Source organism: Leuresthes tenuis, unplaced genomic scaffold, assembly GCF_036924035.1.
Source record: "Leuresthes tenuis unplaced genomic scaffold, fLeuTen1.0.hap1 SCAF_10, whole genome shotgun sequence".
In the NCBI taxonomy this organism is placed as follows: domain Eukaryota; kingdom Metazoa; phylum Chordata; class Actinopteri; order Atheriniformes; family Atherinopsidae; genus Leuresthes; species Leuresthes tenuis.
In genome coordinates, this window is record NW_027325364.1 from 21102144 (window position 1) to 21123384 (window position 21241).

General features: G+C 42.8%; 3 protein-coding genes across 4 annotated transcripts; all 3 read left to right on the plus strand.

Moving 5' to 3' along the window:
* Positions 1–620: 620 nt before the first annotated feature.
* washc5 (WASH complex subunit 5) lies at positions 621–10240 on the plus strand. Its single transcript, XM_072394682.1, has 28 exons — positions 621–890; positions 1101–1246; positions 1399–1483; positions 1655–1755; positions 2110–2302; positions 2474–2626; positions 2744–2857; positions 3297–3468; positions 3552–3679; positions 3971–4100; positions 4253–4365; positions 4673–4839; positions 5224–5299; positions 5433–5543; positions 5996–6136; positions 6569–6649; positions 6758–6859; positions 7167–7346; positions 7444–7568; positions 7682–7844; positions 7967–8069; positions 8149–8228; positions 8344–8447; positions 8651–8780; positions 8881–8977; positions 9110–9263; positions 9384–9471; positions 9738–10240. Exons 1-28 carry the CDS (start codon positions 705–707, stop codon positions 9792–9794), a joined length of 3480 nt encoding a protein of 1159 aa, XP_072250783.1. The 5' UTR covers positions 621–704; the 3' UTR covers positions 9795–10240.
* Positions 10241–10332: 92 nt separating this feature from the next.
* nsmce2 (NSE2 (MMS21) homolog, SMC5-SMC6 complex SUMO ligase) lies at positions 10333–13519 on the plus strand. Its single transcript, XM_072393322.1, has 6 exons — positions 10333–10689; positions 11068–11180; positions 11443–11596; positions 12216–12307; positions 12515–12621; positions 13269–13519. The coding sequence occupies exons 1-6, from the start codon at positions 10575–10577 to the stop codon at positions 13375–13377; spliced, it is 690 nt and encodes a 229-aa protein (XP_072249423.1). The 5' UTR covers positions 10333–10574; the 3' UTR covers positions 13378–13519.
* A 2096-nt stretch (positions 13520–15615) lies between these two features.
* lratd2b (LRAT domain containing 2b) lies at positions 15616–17822 on the plus strand. Of its 2 annotated transcripts, none has more exons than XM_072394683.1 (2): positions 15616–15816; positions 16113–17822. In XM_072394683.1, the coding sequence occupies exon 2, from the start codon at positions 16327–16329 to the stop codon at positions 17149–17151; it is 825 nt and encodes a 274-aa protein (XP_072250784.1). In that variant the 5' UTR covers positions 15616–15816; positions 16113–16326; the 3' UTR covers positions 17152–17822. The 2 variants fall into 2 exon arrangements, with proteins under 2 accessions (XP_072250784.1, XP_072250785.1); XM_072394684.1 differs by lacking the exon at positions 15616–15816 and adding an exon at positions 15826–15990.
* Positions 17823–21241: the final 3419 nt, after the last annotated feature.

The window sequence follows — 21241 nt, forward strand, 5'->3', positions numbered from 1 at the left end:
ACAAACTGGCCTTGATAGAGTACAAACTGGCCTTAGTAAGTACAAACTGGCCTTGGTAGAGTACAAACTGGCCTTGGTAGAGTACAAACTGGCCTTAGTAAGTACAAACTGGCCTTAGTGAGTACAAACTTGCCTTGGTAGAGTACAAACTGGCCTTGATAGAGTACAAACTGGCCTTGGTAGAGTACAAACTGGCCTTGGTAAGTACAAACTGGCCTTGGTAGAGTACAAACTGGCCTTGGTAGAGTACAAACTGGCCTTGGTAGAGTACAAACTGGCCTTGATAGAGTACAAACTGGCCTTAGTAAGTACAAACTGGCCTTGGTAGAGTACAAACTGGCCTTGGTAGAGTACAAACTGGCCTTGGTCAGTACAAACTGGCCTTAGTAAGTACAAACTGGCCTTGGTAGAGTACAAACTGGCCTTGGTAGAGTACAAACTGGCCTTGGTCAGTACAAACTGGCCTTGGTCAGTACAAACTGGCCTTGGTAGAGTACAAACTGGCCTTGGTAGAGTACAAACTGGCCTTGGAAGAGTACAAACTGATGGTAAAATTATCTCTAATCTTTGTAGAAACAAAAAAATCAAACCATTTGTTGTTTTAAAACATCCTTCTTTTGCTTCTTTTTTCATTTCTAGGACTATTTGGTACTTTGACACAGTATCAGAGTGTTGTATATCCTCGTCTTCCCCCTCCAACCACTATGGTGGACTTCCTGGCAGAGAATAACCTGTGTGGCCAGGCCGTCCTCAGGATAGTTTCCAGAGGGAATGCCATTATTGCAGAGCTCCTGCGCCTCTCTGACTTCATCCCTACAGTTTTTAGGCTCAAGGACAAAAGTGACCAGCAGAAGTATGGAGACATTATCTGTGACTTCAGCTACTTCAAGGTATGAATCCCACCAGGGCAGCCTAAATCCTCACAATTTTAGCCTGGGAAGTTGTCTGTGGTTATCAGCTTACATTACTAGAACCAGCTGGTTAGTTTCTTTGAAAGCAATTTTTATTCTAACTTTACTTTGTGAAGGACTCTTTGATTGCATTCTGGTACACAAGTATAGATTGTGTTTGTACAGCAGTGCATATTGGTGTCTCTCCAGGGTCCTGAGTATTATGAGGGCAAGCTGGAGGCCAAACCGGAGCTTCAGGACTTGGATGAAGAGTTCAGAGAGAACAACACTGAGATTCTCTCGAGGTTCTATCTGGCTTTTGAGAGCGTTCATAAATATATTATGGATCTTAACAGGTACGGCGGAGTGGGGTTACTTCGAGTTTTGGCTCAGTTTACGTTTATGAGGGACTGAGACTTAAACCTGACACACTCTTTTTGCGTTACTGCCCCACAAAAGACAATGGAAGAAACTAATATTTGTTTTTACATTGTTTTTGTCTCCCCAGGTATTTGGATGACCTGTATGAGGGTGTTTATATTCAACAGACCTTGGAGACGGTGCTTCTAAACGAGGACGGGAAGCAGCTCCTCGTAAGTAACGCAAATGCTAATGCAAGCAAAACCTTTTCTGATTAGTTCATATATGTACCTGTGTCTGTGTCACTGATTTGCAGATTAATAAACATACCTTGTCTTTAAAATTACACATAAAGTGAAAATAGTTTACAGAAGATGAATCTGTATCATTTCTTTTCCACCCAGTGTGAGGCTCTCTACCTGTACGGAGTCATGTTGTTGGTTATCGACCAGAAAATTGAAGGAGAAGTCAGAGAAAGGATGCTTGTTTCCTACTATAGATACAGGTGCGCTTATGACTCACACACCCCCTCACATAGACATGACATTCTCTCTGTGAATCATGCTCAGTGCTCCTAGTTTGAATTGTTACCCCATGGGCTTGCTTGCAGCAAAAGTTGAGCCACTTGACTCATAGTTAAGCTCACCCCTATGTTGGGAAAATGCACGTATTGAAGCTATGCACAGAGCCATGTGAAATGTTTGTCAAAATCACCGAAATTTTTGCTGCAGCATCGTCAAATAAACTCTTTACTAATGCTTTGTAGTAAATATTAAGCTGATTTGGCTCAGCTTGCCTCAGATTTTTTTCAACTGCTGAAATCATTCTTGTCTTATTCTTGCTTTTTGGGATACTTTAGTGCAGCCCGCTCATCAGCTGACTCCAACCTGGATGACATCTGCAAGCTCCTGCGCAGCACCGGCTACTCCAGTCAGCCTGGAGCTAAACGGCCAGCCAACTACCCAGAGAGCTACTTCATGAGGGTTCCCATTAGTTCCACTTTCATCAGCATGGTCGTTGGGAGGCTGCGCTCTGATGACATCTACAACCAAGTGAGAAACATTTTGTGAAAACACAAGTTGTTACATACTTGTAATGTAAATCTATAATAGATTCTGCCCTCACTTACAAGATGACAGATTTCTTTAGACCTGCATGGGGGTGTTGATTGTAGCAAATTTCCAGGCCTGGCTTAGAACCGTATTTTTCCTTCTGTCACTCAGGTGTCTGCCTACCCTCTCCCTGAGCATCGAAGCACGGCGCTGGCTAACCAGGCGGCCATGCTCTACGTGTGCCTGTTCTTCAGTCCCTCCATACTGCACACACAGCAGGCCAAGATGAGGGAGATAGTAGACAAGTACTTCCCTGACAACTGGGTAGCACATCTGTTTTATGATATAATTATGCTTTGTTACTCTGGTACATTAGAGCTCAACATAAACAATCTAATTAAATGTTATGGCGTTCATTGCGTTCCTGCTGTCTGTCTGCAGGTTATCAGTATCTACATGGGGATCACAGTAAACCTGATAGAGGCCTGGGAGCCATACAAAGCTGCCAAGATAGCTCTCAACTACACCTTAGACTCTGCCAACATCAAAGAGCAGGTATTAAAAATATATTACACTCAATGTCACAGAGTTTTTTTTCGATTCTTCAGTTGACACCCCCTCTGTGTGTTAATGCTAATTTATGGCAATGTTAATGTATGCAGGGACAAGTGACTGTGCCCACAGAATTTGTAAGTCTCCACTTTTGGCTGTGCGGAATATCAATGCAAAGCACAAGGGTGTTAATCAAAATCTGTCTCTTTAGAACGACTTTTTAAACTCTTCTCGATAAGTTAATGAAAAAGGTGGTGGATGGTCATGAGTTTAAGTGTGAATCCTGACTAAGGATCCAACTGAATTGTCCCTTATTTTACTGTCACATGTCGTCAGTACCATGCTTCCCAGTGGGTACTTGGAGGAGTGACTTAATGAACAATACGTTGATTAGAACGAACCTTCCAGCGTTTTCACCGCTGTCACTGATCACTGTGTGTAGGCCACTCGCTACGCAGCCAGTATGGAGAGCCTGAGGCCTCAGGTGCAGCAGCTGCTAAAGGAAGGTTTCCTCAGGGAGGAAATCATCCTGGACAACATTCCCAAACTACTCAACTGTCTGAGGGACTGCAATGTTGCTATCCGATGGCTGATGCTGCACTCGGCAGAGTCAGGTGAGAAGACTGGGCAGATATCGGATGTGGGCAGATAAAGAAAACACATTTGTTACTCACAAAAACGCGCTTTGTTTCACAAGCCTATGACCCAAACAACAAGAGACTGCGTCAGATCAAAGACCAAGTGCTCAACGACTCAAAGTACAACCCCAAGATCCTGTTCCAGCTACTGCTAGACACTGCTCAGTTTGAGTTCACACTCAAAGAGGTGAGTGATAATGGGGAGGAACATTAGAAACATTGAGTTCATCGTTAATTGTTTTTTTTCCAGACAGCAGAAACAGTGAGAAATGAATCTCTGAATAATCCCAAAGTGATCCATCAAACTGTGTTTCCTGTTAGATGTGTCTGCCAATTTTGCCCCATTAGCTTACAGCGAGATAACATATGGATAGCCAGTCTATCAGTACGAGAGGACACACATTTAATGTTCTAATTACACATCTCATCTGACTTATCCTCCCTCATCGACTAAGCATCTGTGCTATCCCTCCTCCAGATGTTCAAGCAGATGCTATCAGAGAAGCAGATCAAATGGGAGAGCTACCAGAAGGAGGGATCCGAGAGGATGACTGAGCTGGCCGAAGTCTTTTCTGGCGTCAAGCCTCTGACGAGGGTGGAGAAAAATGGTGAGCTGCACTCGTCTACTGGATAAATCGATAAATGACACCTACAGCTATGAAGTTGTTTTGACTTAATTGTTGCCGCAGGGAAACTTGAGTTGGAAAAATTCCCCCAAAGCGGAGAGATCAGTCTATTTTTTTTCTGTGTTCCTCCACAGAGAACTTGCAGGCATGGTTCAGGGAGATCTCCAAACAGATCGAGTCTTTGAACTATGAGGACTCCACAGCTGCCGGGAGGAAGACGGTTCAGCTCATACAGGCTCTTGTTGAGGTGAGCAGGATAATCATATTTCACCGTGGCTTCACGTCCTCAGATTAGATCAGTCAGAGATAATGGTGTTAATATCTTGCTGTTTTTGCTCTAAGATAGTTTGCTAGCCTCAGCCTCAGACTGAGATAAAAAGTGAATCCCAGAACAATGTTTCAAAACAGAAGCAAACTGCTGCTACAGTAAACACAAGTAAAATAGAAACTCATTAAAATACATAATAGGAAAAGCTCCGGATATATGACTGCAGCGTTGTGTGTTTTGTACAGTTGCGGCTATATATATCATTTGTGTTTCTTTTTGCCTTCAGGTCCAGGAATTTCACCAGCTGGAGTCCAACCTGCAGGTCTGTCAATTTTTAGCCGACACCAGGAAGTTCCTGCACCAGATGATCCGCACCATCAACATCAAAGAAGAGGTCCTCATCACCATGCAGATCGTTGGAGATCTCTCCTACGCATGGCAGATAATCGACAGGTGCTCAGCAGATGATAGACAGTGAAAATACGTTTGAAATAAGTGGCAGCATCTATTCATAAAGAGTGCATGTGTCTGTTTATCATTAGTAAAGCGACCTGGCGTAAACAGATGCTAGACAGTTGTGAACAGATTTCTTTTGGCATATTTTGAACAATCACTGCTATTTCTTTTCATAGCTCCTCTGTGTTGTGGAGCTCATAACAGATGTCTCTTTCATAAAGCCAGCCACAGACTCATTCTGCTTAGCTACCTATAGCATGAACTGTGAAATGGCTGCAGTGCTGCAAATTTCTTTGACTTTGATTCAACTCATTTTTGTCCTTGTTTTGTCTGCGTGGCAGATTTCATCAGTCTTTTCCTGGCTCATGTTTTATTCTGCAGCTTTACATCCATTATGCAGGAGAGCATCAGAGTCAACCCGTCCATGGTCACAAAACTGAGAGCTACATTTCTGAAGGTGAGGACTCTTTTTGTCCAACGCCTACGTGCACACACTCGATAAGAAGAATTAATAAAAGATTCACATGCCATTGCCTCGATTTGTGTATATATTCGAAATACTTATTCTGTGGGTGTGTTTCTACGACCAGCTGGCATCTGCTCTGGATCTTCCTCTGCTGCGTATCAACCAAGCCAACAGCGCCGACCTGCTGAGTGTCTCCCAGTTCTACTCTGGAGAGTTGGTGGCTTATGTCAGAAAGGTACTGTGGGATACGGTGTTGTTAGCTTTTGTTTGGAAATGCTTTTGTCACAGATTATTGACATTCTCTGTGGTACTCACAGATGAACATTGTTATATAATTGTAACAAATGGGCCCCACAAGTTCCAAATTATTATTTAGAATCCGCACAGTAACATCTGTGGCAATGATAAATGTTTCCAGCACCATCTGTTTGGCACATCTACCCAAAAAGAAACACTTAGCGGCTGTGAAACTTCAGAGGGTTTTTAACCTTCTGGTGTCATCAGCCACATTCTGTGTTTCTGTATGCTAGACTTGTTCCCTCTAGCTGTACACATGATTACTCTTCCACAGCTTTGTGTACCATCTGCTTTTTTGGATTAATTTCACTATCCTGGCTTAAAAACCCTTAAGATACATTAGATCCATGTTGGTGCTCACTTTGCTCACTTTTACCCTCTTTCTTCTAGGTTCTTCAAATCATCCCAGAGAGCATGTTCACCTCTCTGGCCAAAATTATCAAACTTCAGATCCACGACATTATGGAGGTGCCCACACGGCTGGATAAAGACAAGCTAAAGGACTACTCTCAGCTGGGGGCCCGCTATGAAGTAAAACAACTGTCCTTTTAGTTTTTTGCAGGGTGTCGCTGACATGAAGTCTTTAGGTGTTATATAAAATGAGGAAGGTGGATAAGAGGCCTCACAGTGCTCTGTTTAGATGTGGACTCTGGAATTGGTGGATGGGAGGCAGAGGCAACATCAATCTTACCCGCAGCTTATAATGTGAATTAGAAATTAGAAAGGAAAGCTTTATGTGGAAAGAGATCCGGCCAGCAGGTTTAAGGTGTTTAAGTGGCTTTAATTAGAGTGTGAACCACTGAAGTCGCATTTTTAATTTCGTAAGACACACTTTAATAAGGCTCATCTAAAGTTGAATGCAAAACAGAATGGTAGAACTTTGTTGGGCGAATTTGTATTGAATGTTTGCTGGATTGCATTTGCATTTGTTCCCAAACATCATTCTCCTTTATGCGAATTCAGGTGGCGAAATTCACTCACGACATCTCTATTTTTACTGAGGGCATCTTGATGATGAAAACTACTCTTGTTGGGATCATTAAGGTAAGTGTTTTCCACCTTAAATGTTAGCAAACTAATAAGACAAGCTCTCCTTTTTTTGTGGCGCACAGACCAAACGGTTTGCTTTTTCAACATGCTGGGATGTTTTAGGTGGATCCTAAGCAGCTTTTGGAGGATGGCATCAGGAAGGAGCTGGTGAAGAGGGTGGCTTATGCATTGCACAAAGGCTTAATCTTCAACCCCAAGGCTAAGGCAAGACCTCGAAATCTGTTATCATCTGATAGCAGCATATTTTTGCACTTTACAGTATTATCTGTCTTGAGTTCTGGTTTATGATATATTTGGTGTGTGTCGAATCAGATTATAGTTATTGAGAGAGAGCTTAAGATCTTTTTCTGTGATGCTAGCCAAAAAACACACAAAATATAACTTGTGTCATATTCTTCCTCGCTCACTATTGTTCATTAAAAACTGTATGGAGGGATGTCATTTTGCACTGTAAGAGCTAAAGAAGATGCGTATGGAATTTAAAAAAAGTGTATAACCTTGATATTTTCAGCCCAGTGAACTGATGCCTAAGTTGAAGGAGATGGCGGCCACCATGGACGGCTTCTACAGGTCGTTTGAGTACATCCAGGACTATGTCAGCATTTATGGCCTCAAAATCTGGCAGGAGGAAGTGTCCCGCATCATCAACTACAATGTGGAGCAGGAGTGCAATAGTTTCCTCAGGACAAAGGTCAGGCTTAACATTCCTGAATGGACAACTAACAGCAGTCCATTCTGGTGTAATGAGTTTGTCATCAGTGAGAAAGTGGTGCCTTGTTTCTGTTCAGATCCAGGACTGGCAGAGTGTGCACCAGTCCTCCCACATTCCCATTCCCAAGTTTCCTCCTGTGGATGAGTCTGCCACCTTTATTGGTCGTCTCTGCAGAGAGATCCTAAGAATCACAGATCCAAAGTATGTATCCTCGAATTTAACAGTTAGCAAAAGAATTTAGCCAAATCGAGCGTGAAGGCGGATATATCAATGCCATCTTCAAAACCAACCTGACAAACAGGTTTTCTCTGCAGGGTGACATGCTACATCGACCAGATGAACACCTGGTATGACCTGAAGAGTCACCACGAGGTGACCAACAACAGGCTGTTCTCTGAGATCCAGAACACTCTGGGCACATTCGGTCTCAACGGACTGGACCGGCTGCTCTGCTTCATGATTGTCAAGGAACTTCAGGTAATTAATCTCCAAAAACAACTACAAAAAAAAGTCTCGAAACACTGAAACAGATGTTGCTATAGCTTCATCTCACATAGTATGGGGAGTGGAATATATTTGAACCCTATTTCTGTCATCAGAACTTCCTGACGATGCTTCAGAAGACCATCCTGAAAGACAAAACTGTGGTGGATGTCTTCAGAACCTTGCTGGCTGCTGTCAACCCAGTGCAAGGCATTGTGGGTAGGTGTTAACTTATTAGGTATAACCTTATTCTTTTTTATATCTCGTACAACTTGTTTTTTTCCCTCTCTCTGTGTAGCCAATGCCAGCAAAGTGTATGCAAACGCTGTGGCCAAGTCCCAGAAAATCTGGAGTGCATACCTGGAGGCCATCATGAAGGTAGCGCTCCACGCTGTTGTCATGTTTGGGATTACTCGTAAAGACGTGCCTTATTGCTACCAATGCTCTGTCAAAGACACAACGATGTATAAATAACGTTAAATGTCTGCTGTAGGTTGGTCAGATGCAGATTCTCAGACAGCAGATTGCTAATGAGCTTAACTACTCCTGCAAGTTTGACTCCAAACACCTGGCCGCTGCCCTGGAAAACCTCAACAAGTAAGTCGACCATCACCAATGAGTGCATGCTGCTTTAATCATGTCCCGGTATAAGAGGATTTTTCTGGTGTAACAATAAGACTAAATTAATTGTTTGGCACAAGCTTTATTCTGTTGCTTTTTATGAATGATAAACTTTAGACTGACTTTAATTCCACAAACAGGTAGATTTGTTATATTGTTTTATATTATGGCCCTGTCAGGTCTCTGCTGGTAGACATTGAAGCCCACTACCAGGACCCATCGCTGCCCTATCCTAAAGAGGACAACACTCTACTGTATGAAATCACTGCCTACCTGGAGGCAGCTGGCCTTCACAACCCACTGAACAAGGTATGCAAATGATTTCCCTCTCTGTGTAATGACTGAGCCTCGTTCAAACGTCCCATTTCACCAGGAATAGAAACATTTCCTCTGTTTTTGCTTGATGCAGATCTACATCACGACAAAACGTCTCCCTTACTTCCCAATCGTCAACTTCCTGTTCATTATTGCTCAGCTGCCTAAACTTCAGTACAGCAAAAACCAGGGTGAGTCTTCTTCAACTAGACAGGCTGATGAACATCGTAGTAAATCACTACTTTGACTGAGAAGGTGCAATCTGACGCACATTAGGCTCGTGGTTTATCTGATAAATTCTTCTGTCATTTATTTACCTCCAGGAATGACCTGTAAGAAAGCCACAGACCCGGTGGACTGGCCTCCACTGGTGCTTGGCTTGCTCACCCTGCTCAAGCAGTTCCACTCTCGATACACACAACAGTTCCTTGCTCTCATCGGTCAGTTCATTCGCTCCATCATGGAGCAGTGCACGAGGTAATAGAGTAAACTTGACTTCTCTGGTGTTTTGCAAAGTCTAAAATGACAACGAAAAGAAAGACTTTGTGCCATAGCCACATGAATTCATATTTGAGCTTCCATTTGACACCATTACAGCCAGAAAATCCCTGACATGCCTTCGGATGTGGTGGGAGCGCTGATGTTCCTTGAAGACTATGTGAAGTACACAAAGCTCTCCCGTAAGGTAAGACAACAAGTCCCTTTTCTAAAAATGGTAAATAACATGATTTAAATCATCACAATAAATGAGAGTGGAAGGGAAGGTTCGACATTTTTCAACGGTCAGATTTAAAGCTTTTCTGATGCGAGAGATTATTAATCTCAGTGTTTCATGCCCTGAAGTGACTGAATGAGACACGTGAAGAGTCTCGTGTTTGTATTTTTCTTTTTTTTTTGTATATTTTTGTGGCAGTGAAGTTATTTTCTCTGTATTTTCTCTGTATTCTTCAGGTGGTCGAGGCTCATGTGCCCAGCTTCATTTTTGACGAGTTCAGAACGGTACTGTGAGGAAAACAATGTTTTGTCACCATGAGGCTTTCTGACCGTTGGGGACGTTTTGTCTTGTGTTGGTGGGGAGAGCACAGGTGTTGCTAATAGCATTTCTGATTAATTTTTGTTCCGTATGAGTGTTTCAGTAAGTATCGCTGGACTGCACGCATCGCCTATTCCATTATTTATACCTGTGCTTTTCCTATTGCGACATCTCTCAGATGCTGGGCCCCCAGACAGCATTTTGACTTGTCATTGCAGGAGTATTACAGGTGTTTTAAGATGTGTTTCTCCCTTAGAAGAGACCCAGCTGTCACAATACCTGCTTTTGAAAAGCTCCATTAAATTTTTTTACTTCCATTTCTATTAATATTTTGCACTAATGATAATATGTTGTTCTTCAAATTACCTATTAAATGCCTTTGTACACTAATATTCTGTGCCATTGCTGACTGAATCGTGTCAATAAAGATTCTTCATAATATGCCTCTCTTGTTTTTCTGCTGCTGGAAACCGTTTGGTCAAAGGATTTACTTTGAAAAAACTCACCCGGAAGTTTATACTCGGCCGTTGTTGCAGTTCTTGTTTTTCCGCGGGTGATTTGGGTTTAAGCTTTGCTTGTAATCTTCACTACTGCTTTTTTTTTTTAGCAAGCAGTTTGAAGACACTTCTCGGCCTTGGCGTAAGAAGCTCGCTGTGAGCAGCGGGCCAGAAGCAGGGGACGGTTGGTGTTAGCCAGTACGGCTACCGTTGAGTTAGCTAGTCTGTCGGCATAAAAGATTAAAGTGGCTCCTCGCAATGTCTCTGAGCGCTGTTCACGGGACACTTTCGAGCCTAAAGTCATTCCAGGCAGATATCGGGACAGGGATGGACATCGTGACAGACGTGGCTATGGACCTGGTGGAAGCTCAGGGTAAATATCACAGCCTCGTTATGGTTTACACTCACATACCTTCAGTGTCTCCGGATCTTCCTCCGGATTCAAGCCATCACTTATATTTGTATGCCAGTGGGGAAAAGTTGAGTATTTCTCTAATGCTGTTTGCTTTTATTGAACCACATTTTACCAGTGGTGCAATAATACACAGATGGTGTACCTGCTGGGATCATCCTGCCTAATGTAGCCTTAAAAGTACATTACAAGCAAGTTACTGATACATCAGCTTTAAATGTAAGAGTTTTTAAATGTGTAATAAAGTGTTAATAAAGAGAGGGGTTTGCCTTTTTGTTTCCCATTTCGGTAAAACAGCTTAACACTACTCCCACCTCTATGTGTGCCCTTGTGTTTCAGATGAAGAGGTGAATCCAGGCGTTGCTGAGATGGAGGCCATGATTCTGGAGTGTGCCCAGCTGGACAGAGAAGTTAACTACTTCATTGATGCTGTGCAACAAGTAACATCAGAGGTGAATACTAAGTGTCCTGGTCTAACCATCTAAGTGGAGAACAAGTTTACCCCTGTGCTAAATCAAGGTATCGAACCTGAGAGGCAGTGCATGGAGAACTATAGATAAGACTGTTTGATTTCATGTCAGGTTGTTCGTGGCACTCCCCTTGCTGTCTTTTCTACATTCTTGACATCAGAGTTTTACTTGAGAACTTAGGTAAAGCTGCTGAATCAAACTTTCCAGGTTGTGGACACTGCTTAACACGACTCTGTTCCTGCAGGTTACCGCACAGCAGCCAGAGACCATGTTCAACCTTTCTGACAAAGTGAAGGAGAAGTTTTCAGAGAGGGTCGCCAGACTCTCGGAGGCTGAACTACACAGTCACCAGAAAGTGGCGGCTTTCAAAGACAGCATCAAGAACTCTCTTAAACAAGGTATGACCTTTGGAAAGACAAGAGAGGTTGAATGATCTCAACTAATAGACTCTGAGACAGAGTGCAGTGTTAAGGACACGTGACGGTCACTGATGACAGCCAAGAGAGGACGTCTGGGGCAGCCGGTGTTCTTTTTGCTTATGCTAAATAATATTTGCTTGTGTCGTGTGTTTTGAGGTTCTCTGTGGACATTAATTGCATATCAAAAGAAGAAAACTGAAGTGTAAAATTGTAATTTCTTGCACTGCATAATCTTAACATAATCCTCCAGAGGAGTTTAGGCTGGCAACATAATCAGCGGTGAGGCAGCAAAACTACTTATTGTGGAAGTTAACTGTGGTCTGAAAAAGGATTCCTTCATGTGTAGATGAGTGTGCTGAATGGGACTTTATCACACATTTAACGGTAAAGTAAGGGCTTGTGGGTGGTGACTTGTTTTTTTTGTGGAAAACAGTCCCTTTTGGTTTGAATCCATGACTGCTGAAGTGCTACACTCCGTAAAAAGAACATCATTTAAGCCTGTAGGATAACACCCTGCCATCTTGTTAACGTTCCAGCTCATCTTTTATCACTGTGATTGGACTTTTGGAAACCAGCCCCATGTTTGTTGTGTTTCTAGCCAACCAGGAGTCGGCGGAGAACATGGAGGAGCTCGACGATGACATTGCGGTTACACAGAGCCAAGTCAATTTCTCCTGCCCACTCACACAGGTAAATTACCCCGGCATGATGAAGGCCTTTATTTTTTTATTTTCACACTAATGCAAATTTGAACACAATCCTCTTTGTTTTTCCATTTTGAAATATTTCTGCCTTCTCGCTTCATTTCCGCAGTGCTTGATGTTTCAGCAGCTAAATATTGTTGGCGGTCTCGTGAGTTTTCGTTGTGTGACGCACCTCTGTGCCTCTGTATTCAAGGTGGAAATGGTGAACCCAGTGAAGAATAAGAAGTGTAACCACCACTATGAAGAGGAAGCCATACTGGGCCTGATCAAAACAAAAAAGAGCCAGAAAAAGAAATGCCGGTAAGACGCTCTTCCTTGGAGAACAGTTAAGATAGTGGAGTCAGGTTTTGCAGCAGGAAAACAGCTCTGCGGGCTGGGACCAGCAGCCGGCTGCTTTGATTACCTAAATTCATATTTCTTCATTTTACTGCTTTGATGTTGGAATCAAATTAAATGCGGCTGGTCCTAGAGGAACACTGATGAAATCCCAAAGTTACTTGTCAAAGAATCCTTTCCACTGTTCCTGAGTCCTTACCGTAGTCGCTGTGTTCAGTCGCAGCCACAGTGCCTTTGCTTTAAAGTCATTACGTGTGACTGATGAAATACTGTTGCGCCTTTAGTGAGCAGCTCTCAATCAGCAGCCCTCCAGTGCCCATATTTCAAGTTGTCAACGATATCTGAGGTTTGATTTTATACATATCAAAGCGTGCGTAATGTCATCGAGGTCTCTACAGTTCATGAACCCAGTCTCTCATTAGGGCGAGCCGTGCTGGTTGTATTGAACTGGCCCTGCACTACAGGCCCCGGGCATCTCCCCACGTCTTGATGTGTTGCCCACAATCATACGCCAGTAGAAAGTGAAATAAGTTGGTGTACAGTAAAAATCAGACATTCCTACATCTATGTATGCACCGCCTTGACTTTCTCTCTCCGCCTTTGTCCTCCAGCTGTCCTGTGGTGGGCTGCAGCAACGCAGATGTGAGAGAGTCGGACCTCGTTCCTGATCAGGTGCTGAGAAGAAAGATCCAGAGCCAAAAGAGACAAAACAAGACGTAGTGGTCTTACTTTGTTTTTAACAGCAAACTTTTATTTTTCTTTTTGTTATGTGCTCCTTGTTTTGATTTGAAGACTTGTACAAGTGATTTCATCTGTGGGATTTCCATTTTTACTGGATGTGAATAAAAGCCTCAGGTATTTACACAAATGAATGCCGTCACACTCCATGACTGACATTTCTAATATTGTTCTCTGAAGCGATGCAGTGAGTTGGCTCCTCCACAAGGGAGCAGTGTTTACATGTTGTCAGCGCCAAACAAATGGACCCCAGCTCTGTAATAAAGATTCCCAGCCTCAGGCCTGTGTGGGATTACTAGTAGAACAGTGACAAACTCTCCCACACAGTCCTCTGGTCAGTGAGTCATGCTGTCTATGAATGAAAATTGGTGAGATCTTTGACTCGCGAGCTTCTGTCTCTAAAGGAAGAGACCCAGATCTGATAGCAGGAACAATGCCTGACATGAAAGAGAAATGCTGCTACAGTCATGTGTAGGAGCTGTAAACAAGCAGTTACTTAACCTCTCCGGGAAATGCTCTTACATGATTCAATCTCCCCCTGCTTGTAAGGGGGTCATTATTCCTCAGAGAAACAAACAAAGGCAGCGTTGAGATGAAACTAGGTGAAGCTAATCTTTTAATAACCTTGCATCAGGCGTTTTTGTACATTTCTGTTTGCTATCCCTCAGCTGTGAGTGCGTCACGGAACATTAAGATTATTTTGCCATCGAAGAAATTAACTGGCAACGAATAGTCTTGGCTAATGTTGACTCATTAAGTTGCCCATTCTACTTCATTTTGCGAATCTAATTGCTTTCACAGCACAGTCATGCTAAGTACTTTGTAAATTATTAGCACGTCATTGTATAATGTGCAAACCCACACCAGCATTGCATTTAACGTGGGACCTTTTGAGGCCTTTTGGATGGATGCAGAATCGTCAGTATCTATTTCAATCAAACATTGCACAGGCACACAATTGTGTGAAAAAAACAAACCCCTTGAAGATATCAGCTTTTTCCACCCCGGTTACGTTTGATGTGGCATTCACGCTCATCTCTTCAAAAGCGTTCTTTGACATTGGTGTAAGGGCTTCCCGAGACGCCGACTCGTCCTGGGAGGACTGTACCTTTGGCTGCGTGGAAGTGAACTTATTCACATGTCTAAGCACAGGAATATTGGTCGTGGCAGTGCTTCAGCTGGATGGAGGGGGAAGATGAGACTTGTGCTTGATTCAAGTGTCTATCATTAGAGACACTGACTTTTAAGATATGTGATGCCAATGAAAAAAAAAAGAGATTCCCCTCTCCCCTTTAGTCACGAGGATGTGATATGCAAGATTTCCAAGAGGAATTGATCATTCCAGAGGACAGTTGTACACTGTGCCTCCATGTTGGGGCCAATATCCCAGCTTTTCTAACTGATTGCACAGTTTTTGTGCATCAGTGTGTTCACTGATGATGTTAACCAAAGTGTTCCTCTGGCCGTGCTGCTATATTGTGGTCCAAAATGGTATCTGTTTGTTTTTATTTATTTTTTATTGTGGCGCTGTCTGGGGGTCTGACGATCACAAGTAGTATTATTTTAATCCATATCCTGTTGCGTACTGGGGACAGGGCTGAACTCTGCGAGGTAGGTGATGAAATACGCAAATTCTTCGCAATTTTACTCCGATTAAAACGTTTCAGCAATTGTTGAACTATTTGCCCACACACCCTGTCCCAGCCTCCCTGCGATGTTTTTAACCCCCCCCCCCCAAAAAAAAAAAACAAATTTTTTTGTTGTTGCCTGTTGCTATTTCTATCCAAAGTCTTCTGGAAAAAACGTGTTTCTAGCGTCAAATTCAAAATGAGCAACAAAGTTTTCCCCTTCCGCCAGTAGATATGCCGTGCGACATCATGAGCCTTTCTCAGTCAAACCTCTATGGCTGGCCCTTTCTTTCTACTCGCACTGTGGGGTGGCTTCTCTGCTCAAAGTTTGACCTTTTTTTTTTTTTAAACTGTGTCCTCAATTTGCGTCACACTTTGTCAAACCGGTCGTGACTAAGCGCATGTAGTTTCTGTTTAATATTTGCTACACTATTTCAAACTGAGGCTATCTGGATTCAGGGAATTACTGACAAGAAGAAGAAGAAAAAAAAAGAGATAACATTTCTACTGACCCCCCCACCCACCACCACCACCACACACACTATTTATTTGAAGTGATGACTGAACAGGGCTCACTGTTGCTTTAAATGACAACACCTCCCAGCAGTCGCTGGATCTTGGGCGAGTTTCACTGCAACAAACACTGTGCTTCATGCAACAGTCAGTCTGTAGCAGGGTAAACCGCACAGATCAACAGCCAACCGCGCAGGAAAGGGAGCAGCTGCGAGTTTCTCTCACCGATGTGACGACGGGAGAGAGAGAGAGAGAGAGAGAGACCAGCGCTGAACTACAGGTGAGTGATAGCTGTCTGGTGAGTTTACTGGACGTGGCCGATAGGAGTTTTACTTGAGAACAAATGAGGAAGACTAATAACAGCAGCAGGGTAGATGACGGGCGGCAGCGAGGCCATGTGGAAGCATAGCACTATGCGATGTAATTCTGCTCTATTGAAAATGTGAGCCAACAGGTGAATCGGGTCACACCTGTTGAGGATGTCAACTCAGCGTACATTATACTTGTGTGCTTAGTCTGCCTTCAATGCCACCTGAACGCACCCTTAAAGCTGCCGTCCTGTTTATTTTTCCACAGGTCTGCACAGGTGGTGATCCACGGAGAACAGAACCTACAGCTGGACATGGATTACTGGTGCCCGCCTCCACCGCTTTGGATTTAGTTAAGACACAGCGCAACTCTGCGCCTCCCTCCGTCTCCTCCTGAGGGGTGAGCGCCAAACAACCAAAAAAAAAACAAACAAACAGGTGGATTCTGTTTCTCCGTGTAGTTTAACCCCGTTTCTATCTAGATGGGGAATCAGGTGGAAAAACTAACGCACTTAAATTACGCCGAAGTGCCAACATCGGACCCAAATGGGTTCGACCCCGATGGCGACGGACCGAGGATTGGTGTATCTTATATCTTCTCTAATGATGACGACGACGATCAGGACGATCATTTGAATCACTTTCCATCGGACTGCCAACCGGAGAATCACGAAGAAAAGCCCTTCGATCCCCAGGACGAGCTGGACTGCGCGATCTACTACCGGGAGGAGTGCGTGTACGAGAGAAAGACCGGAGCCGCCACTTACTCTCCGGAAAGTCTCCTGAACAAGTGCAAACCGGGAGACCTGCTGGAGTTTGTCGCCACTGGACAGTATCCGCACTGGGCCGTTTACGTCGGGGACTTCCAGGTGGTTCATTTGCACCGAGCCGAGATAAAGAACAACTTTCTAACTGACGTAAGCCAGGGCAAACCGGGCAGGATAGTGAACAGCCTCTACAGGTACCGCGCGCTCCCGCCGGAGGTGATCGTGCGTCACGCCCTCGACCACGTTGGGGCCAGAGACAGAGAGCTGTGCTGGAGGAATTCTGAGTGTTTTGCCGCCTGGTGCCGCTTTGGCAAACGGGAATTCAAAATCGGAGGGGAGATCAGGATCGGAAAGCAGCCGTACAGGTTAAAGCTACTCTTTTCTGAAAAGAAAAGTCACGTCCTGGAGTTTCAGAGCCTGGAGGACGTGATCATGGAAAAGCGGAGGAACGACCAGATTGGCAAAGATTCCGTCATGCAAGAGTTGGCCAACCATTTGAATGCCACACATGAAATCAACGAGGAGCATTTTGTAAATTGATAGTAGAAGTTCTGGCCATCTGGTGAGGGTTTGAACGTTTGGTTAAAGGAGAAGTCCGATGGAAATGCACGTGTGTGCTTAAAAACAGGGCATATGCTTGTCATTGAGGGAGCACTGTTACCAGTAAACCAGTCAGGAGCTTTGCCCATCAGCATGTGTTGATGTGCCACTCTGACAGCATATGTGCAGATTTAGAGGGTGTTTAAAGTCCTTTTATACGATTTTACTTTGTAGATGCAATAATAAGTGACTTAATGTGATGAATACCTTCGCGTCAGAGCTCCACCTGCAGCCCAATCATTTAGGGAAGAAGTCTGAATTGAATTGCCCTTAATTATTTTTCTAATCCAACCAGTCTTTGCACAGTGGATAGGTACTCCTTCCCTGTACTTTCACCTAGCAGTCCTGAAAGTGCTTGCCCCAGTCAAACTCAGGTGTTGGAGACTGATGCAGAGTAAAAGAGAAGCAACTTGTAGCTCTTATTGTGATAATTGTCTCAGTGAGGATCCCCTTGTGTTGCTTTATATTCAGTTATATCACAGCTTTACCAGTGGACACTGTTCATAGCCATGACGGTGCACCTTTAATGATCCAACATTTTCAACAGTTTCTATTTTTGGAAAAACAGATGTTTGTATGAAAACTTGTGGAAATAAATATATATATATATATATATTTGAAGAGTAAAAAGCTTCTTTAAACTTCTTTTCAGTGAAGGGTTGCAGCTGACCTTTTCGGTGTCTGGTGGGAATGTTGGTACAGTGCTCATCAATAATTTCAAACCACCAACCTTAGGTAAAAAAGGAAGGTCATCCTGTATTCTGAATACGGCCTTGTTTGTTCTACATTTGATGATTTGAAAGCATTTCTCATCCTGGATGAGCCACTGCTTTTTCTTGTTCAACTGGTAAGATTTTTGTCGTCTCAAGGGGGTGAATGTTGGCTACCTTACAACTGAAGTTCTAGCTGCTGCCAGTGTTGATCTAAATATTCGTCTCACACCAGCAGCTCGCTGAAACGATTTAAAAATCTGGATTTTTTTCCCCCACTTGTGTCAAGATGAGTTGCAGACATGCTGAGCATTTTGTTTTGTTTACACCTCTGCTCACTGAAGATAAGTCATTTTTGAAAGTTTAGCCACAGGCTGAAAAAAAAAAAGGTTTCATCCATATTTGACATTCATTCCTATACCCTGATCTATAGCATTCATTAGATTTACTGAGAAGGTTTAGTTTGTATACACCAACAAATGGGTGAGGATTAACCTCTAGCCAAATCACACATACTTTGATTATTTTTATCTCTTTTAAAAGACAGTAAAAGAAACTAGCATAGAATGTAATTGTTGTTCATGTAGTTTGATGATATTGAAAAAGAAAAGGAGTAGATTACATACAGTATCATATTTCAACATGAAACGGATGCAGAAGTTGAGATAATTGAGAATATTTAAATGCCAATGTCAAAATAACTGTGCTCATGAAACACTTTGCAGTATGTTCACGTGCCGAGGTTGCATTGGATTTTACTGCACGCTCTGAGGTTGTTTTGAACTGCAACACATCTTTTTTTATTTTTTCTCTCCTTCTGTGCATAGGATAAATAAGCTGACCCTTATTTATAACCCTCATAACCAGTCAGAAGCTTTGTCCTGAGCATTTTCCTCAGGTAATATTTGCTCGGAGATGGTGCTGTAGTCATTTTGTGGCAGGTAAGGTCCCACTGGACCCAGTGGAGGATTATCGTCGGCGCTGGTACCAAATGGGAATGCTGCCGGACATATTAGCATTTCTTCAAATCTCTGTGGTCTGCCACAGTGATGAAACGTGAATTGTGCGTGATGCATATTTATGATAATCAGACTTATTTTCTTAGCACGACGCAGAGTCAGAAGAGGACTGAGGCACACATCATTAAAGCAACTGCCAGTGGCATTGTGTAATTGTGAATATTAACTCACATTTTTCATAATGCGTGACAAAGCAGAAATGAATTACTCATACATCATATATTCCTTTCAATTAGATTTACTCTGCACACATTTGCGGGTTTTCTGCCATCTCTACACACTGAGCGTATAGTGGCCTTGTCCTATGAAAAACTGAAAAGCTTCTTTTCTTTTTTTTTTTTTTCGAAAAGAAGAAGCTGCATGGAGGAAGCCATCGGGTCATCATTTACACTCAGATAGATTTTAGTCCTGTTCTGTTGAGCAGTTTGTAAGCTTGTGAAATTTTAAAGCTGCCCTGTGGCGTTTCCTTCTAAAACTAAATTTTGGTTCCTCATCAAAAGTGTGGGCCCCTGAGAACGTGCTGAATGTGTTTTCTTCATTATAAAACACGGGGACTATCAATTTTATAAATACTTGAAATGAATGCTTGTATTTGCTTGTTTGTAATCTTCATAACCTTTGTTGGTATGTTCCTAAAAACCCTTTGGAGACTATTTTACAATGAATTGTTGATAAGTAAGACCGTGTAAAACTGGCCACACACAAGGCTGTTGAAGTGAGAGGTCGGTTGCCTAATTTTTCCTAATGATTAAACACTTCATAGTAGACCTGCAATTAAGCTGGTCTCCATCATCATTAACTTTGAGAGTCATTAAGTGAGGTTTAATGGTAGGGGTTTAAAGACGTGCTTCCTATTTATTTATTTATTTTTTGCAAACTGCAGATTCCTGAAACACCTCTGGTCTCCTTCCGTCTGAAATGCTCAACCCAGTCGCCAGGAAAGCACCAGCACGGTCGTTTGGAAAAACATCAAATACTCATGTAGCAGGAAACTCTGTATTAGTGCTGATGAAGACAGAAGCTGTGTTTTTGGGCCATTTAGCACGACTTTCAAATTTCAGATAGGAACTCTGGTTTGTGTGTCCAGCATGTTTTGTGTGCAGCTAATAATCCTGGAAAGGACATTTTCAAGCATTACATTATAAGAGGGTCCGTTTTAATGCGAGCCATGGCGTTTTCCCAACCTTAACCATCATTTTTAAAATACCAAGTAGGTTGAAATGTGTTAAACTCCATCAAAACTGAGAGTGAAAGCAGGAAACAGCATAACAGTATTCAGTGCGAGGTTACCTGAAGGCACCAGTGGCCACTCTAGACTCTTCCACTTGACATCAGGTGTGTAGTGCCATCCTTCATCTCCTCTCACCTGAGACTTATTCTCCATTTAGATGGAATGCAACAGTCGACATGTGACTATTTCACATTAAGCTGTGACATTGTGCTTCTCTGTGGAGTTATTTTTGTGTTCAGTATCACAAAAAACAGCAAAAAAATCATGTCTGTGGACACAGATCAGTAGATTGTATTTACATGACATTGCACCATGTTACAATGTCTATACTTCACATGTAGGTTTTAAGTTGATCTTTTTTTCTACATATGTTCCCATAGCCTTTAGTTAAGGTAAAAAAAAAAAGTTTTAGGAGTGCAATTTCAAAGTGTTTCTTCAGGATTTAGTTTTGTGTCAAAACTGCTGTAGTCACTGACTTTTATTGGCTCTAGCTCGGCACAGCACCAATGGGAATTCAACACCCAGTTGGACACATTCATTTTCTCACAGGATGCTGAGGTAAAAACCTATGGACAAAAATGGGACTGTTTGCAGAACACTCTCTCTACCACTGTTTGTGGTTCTTGTCTACAAACCCATTAAAAAAGTTAAACTATTCTAAGTATCCTAGAAAATACAGATTATTATAAACTGGAGTTCAACACAGCCTGCAGGATGCAGTGTAATGCCATCCCATCATGATGTTGTAGTTATAGGTTTATCCCCTGGAAGATAACGACTGCGTGTTGCCCTCAGATCACTCAGCATAAAAATGCTATTACTGCCTATTAAAAGTAATTGGATTGGCTTGTTTTAACAGGGGCCCCCTCATGTAAAATAACTTTTTAAACATGCCACATTTGATGTCTTTTTTCATTTTGGAACATATTCACAAAAGCTGTTGTGGTGATGTGCAAGCACCACTGCTATCAACCAACCAACAAACAAGTTACTACAGGGAGGTAAACTTTTGTGGTAGATATGTCTCACCAGCCTGGTCTTGGGAATTTGAGAATTGCCTACTGGTGCCA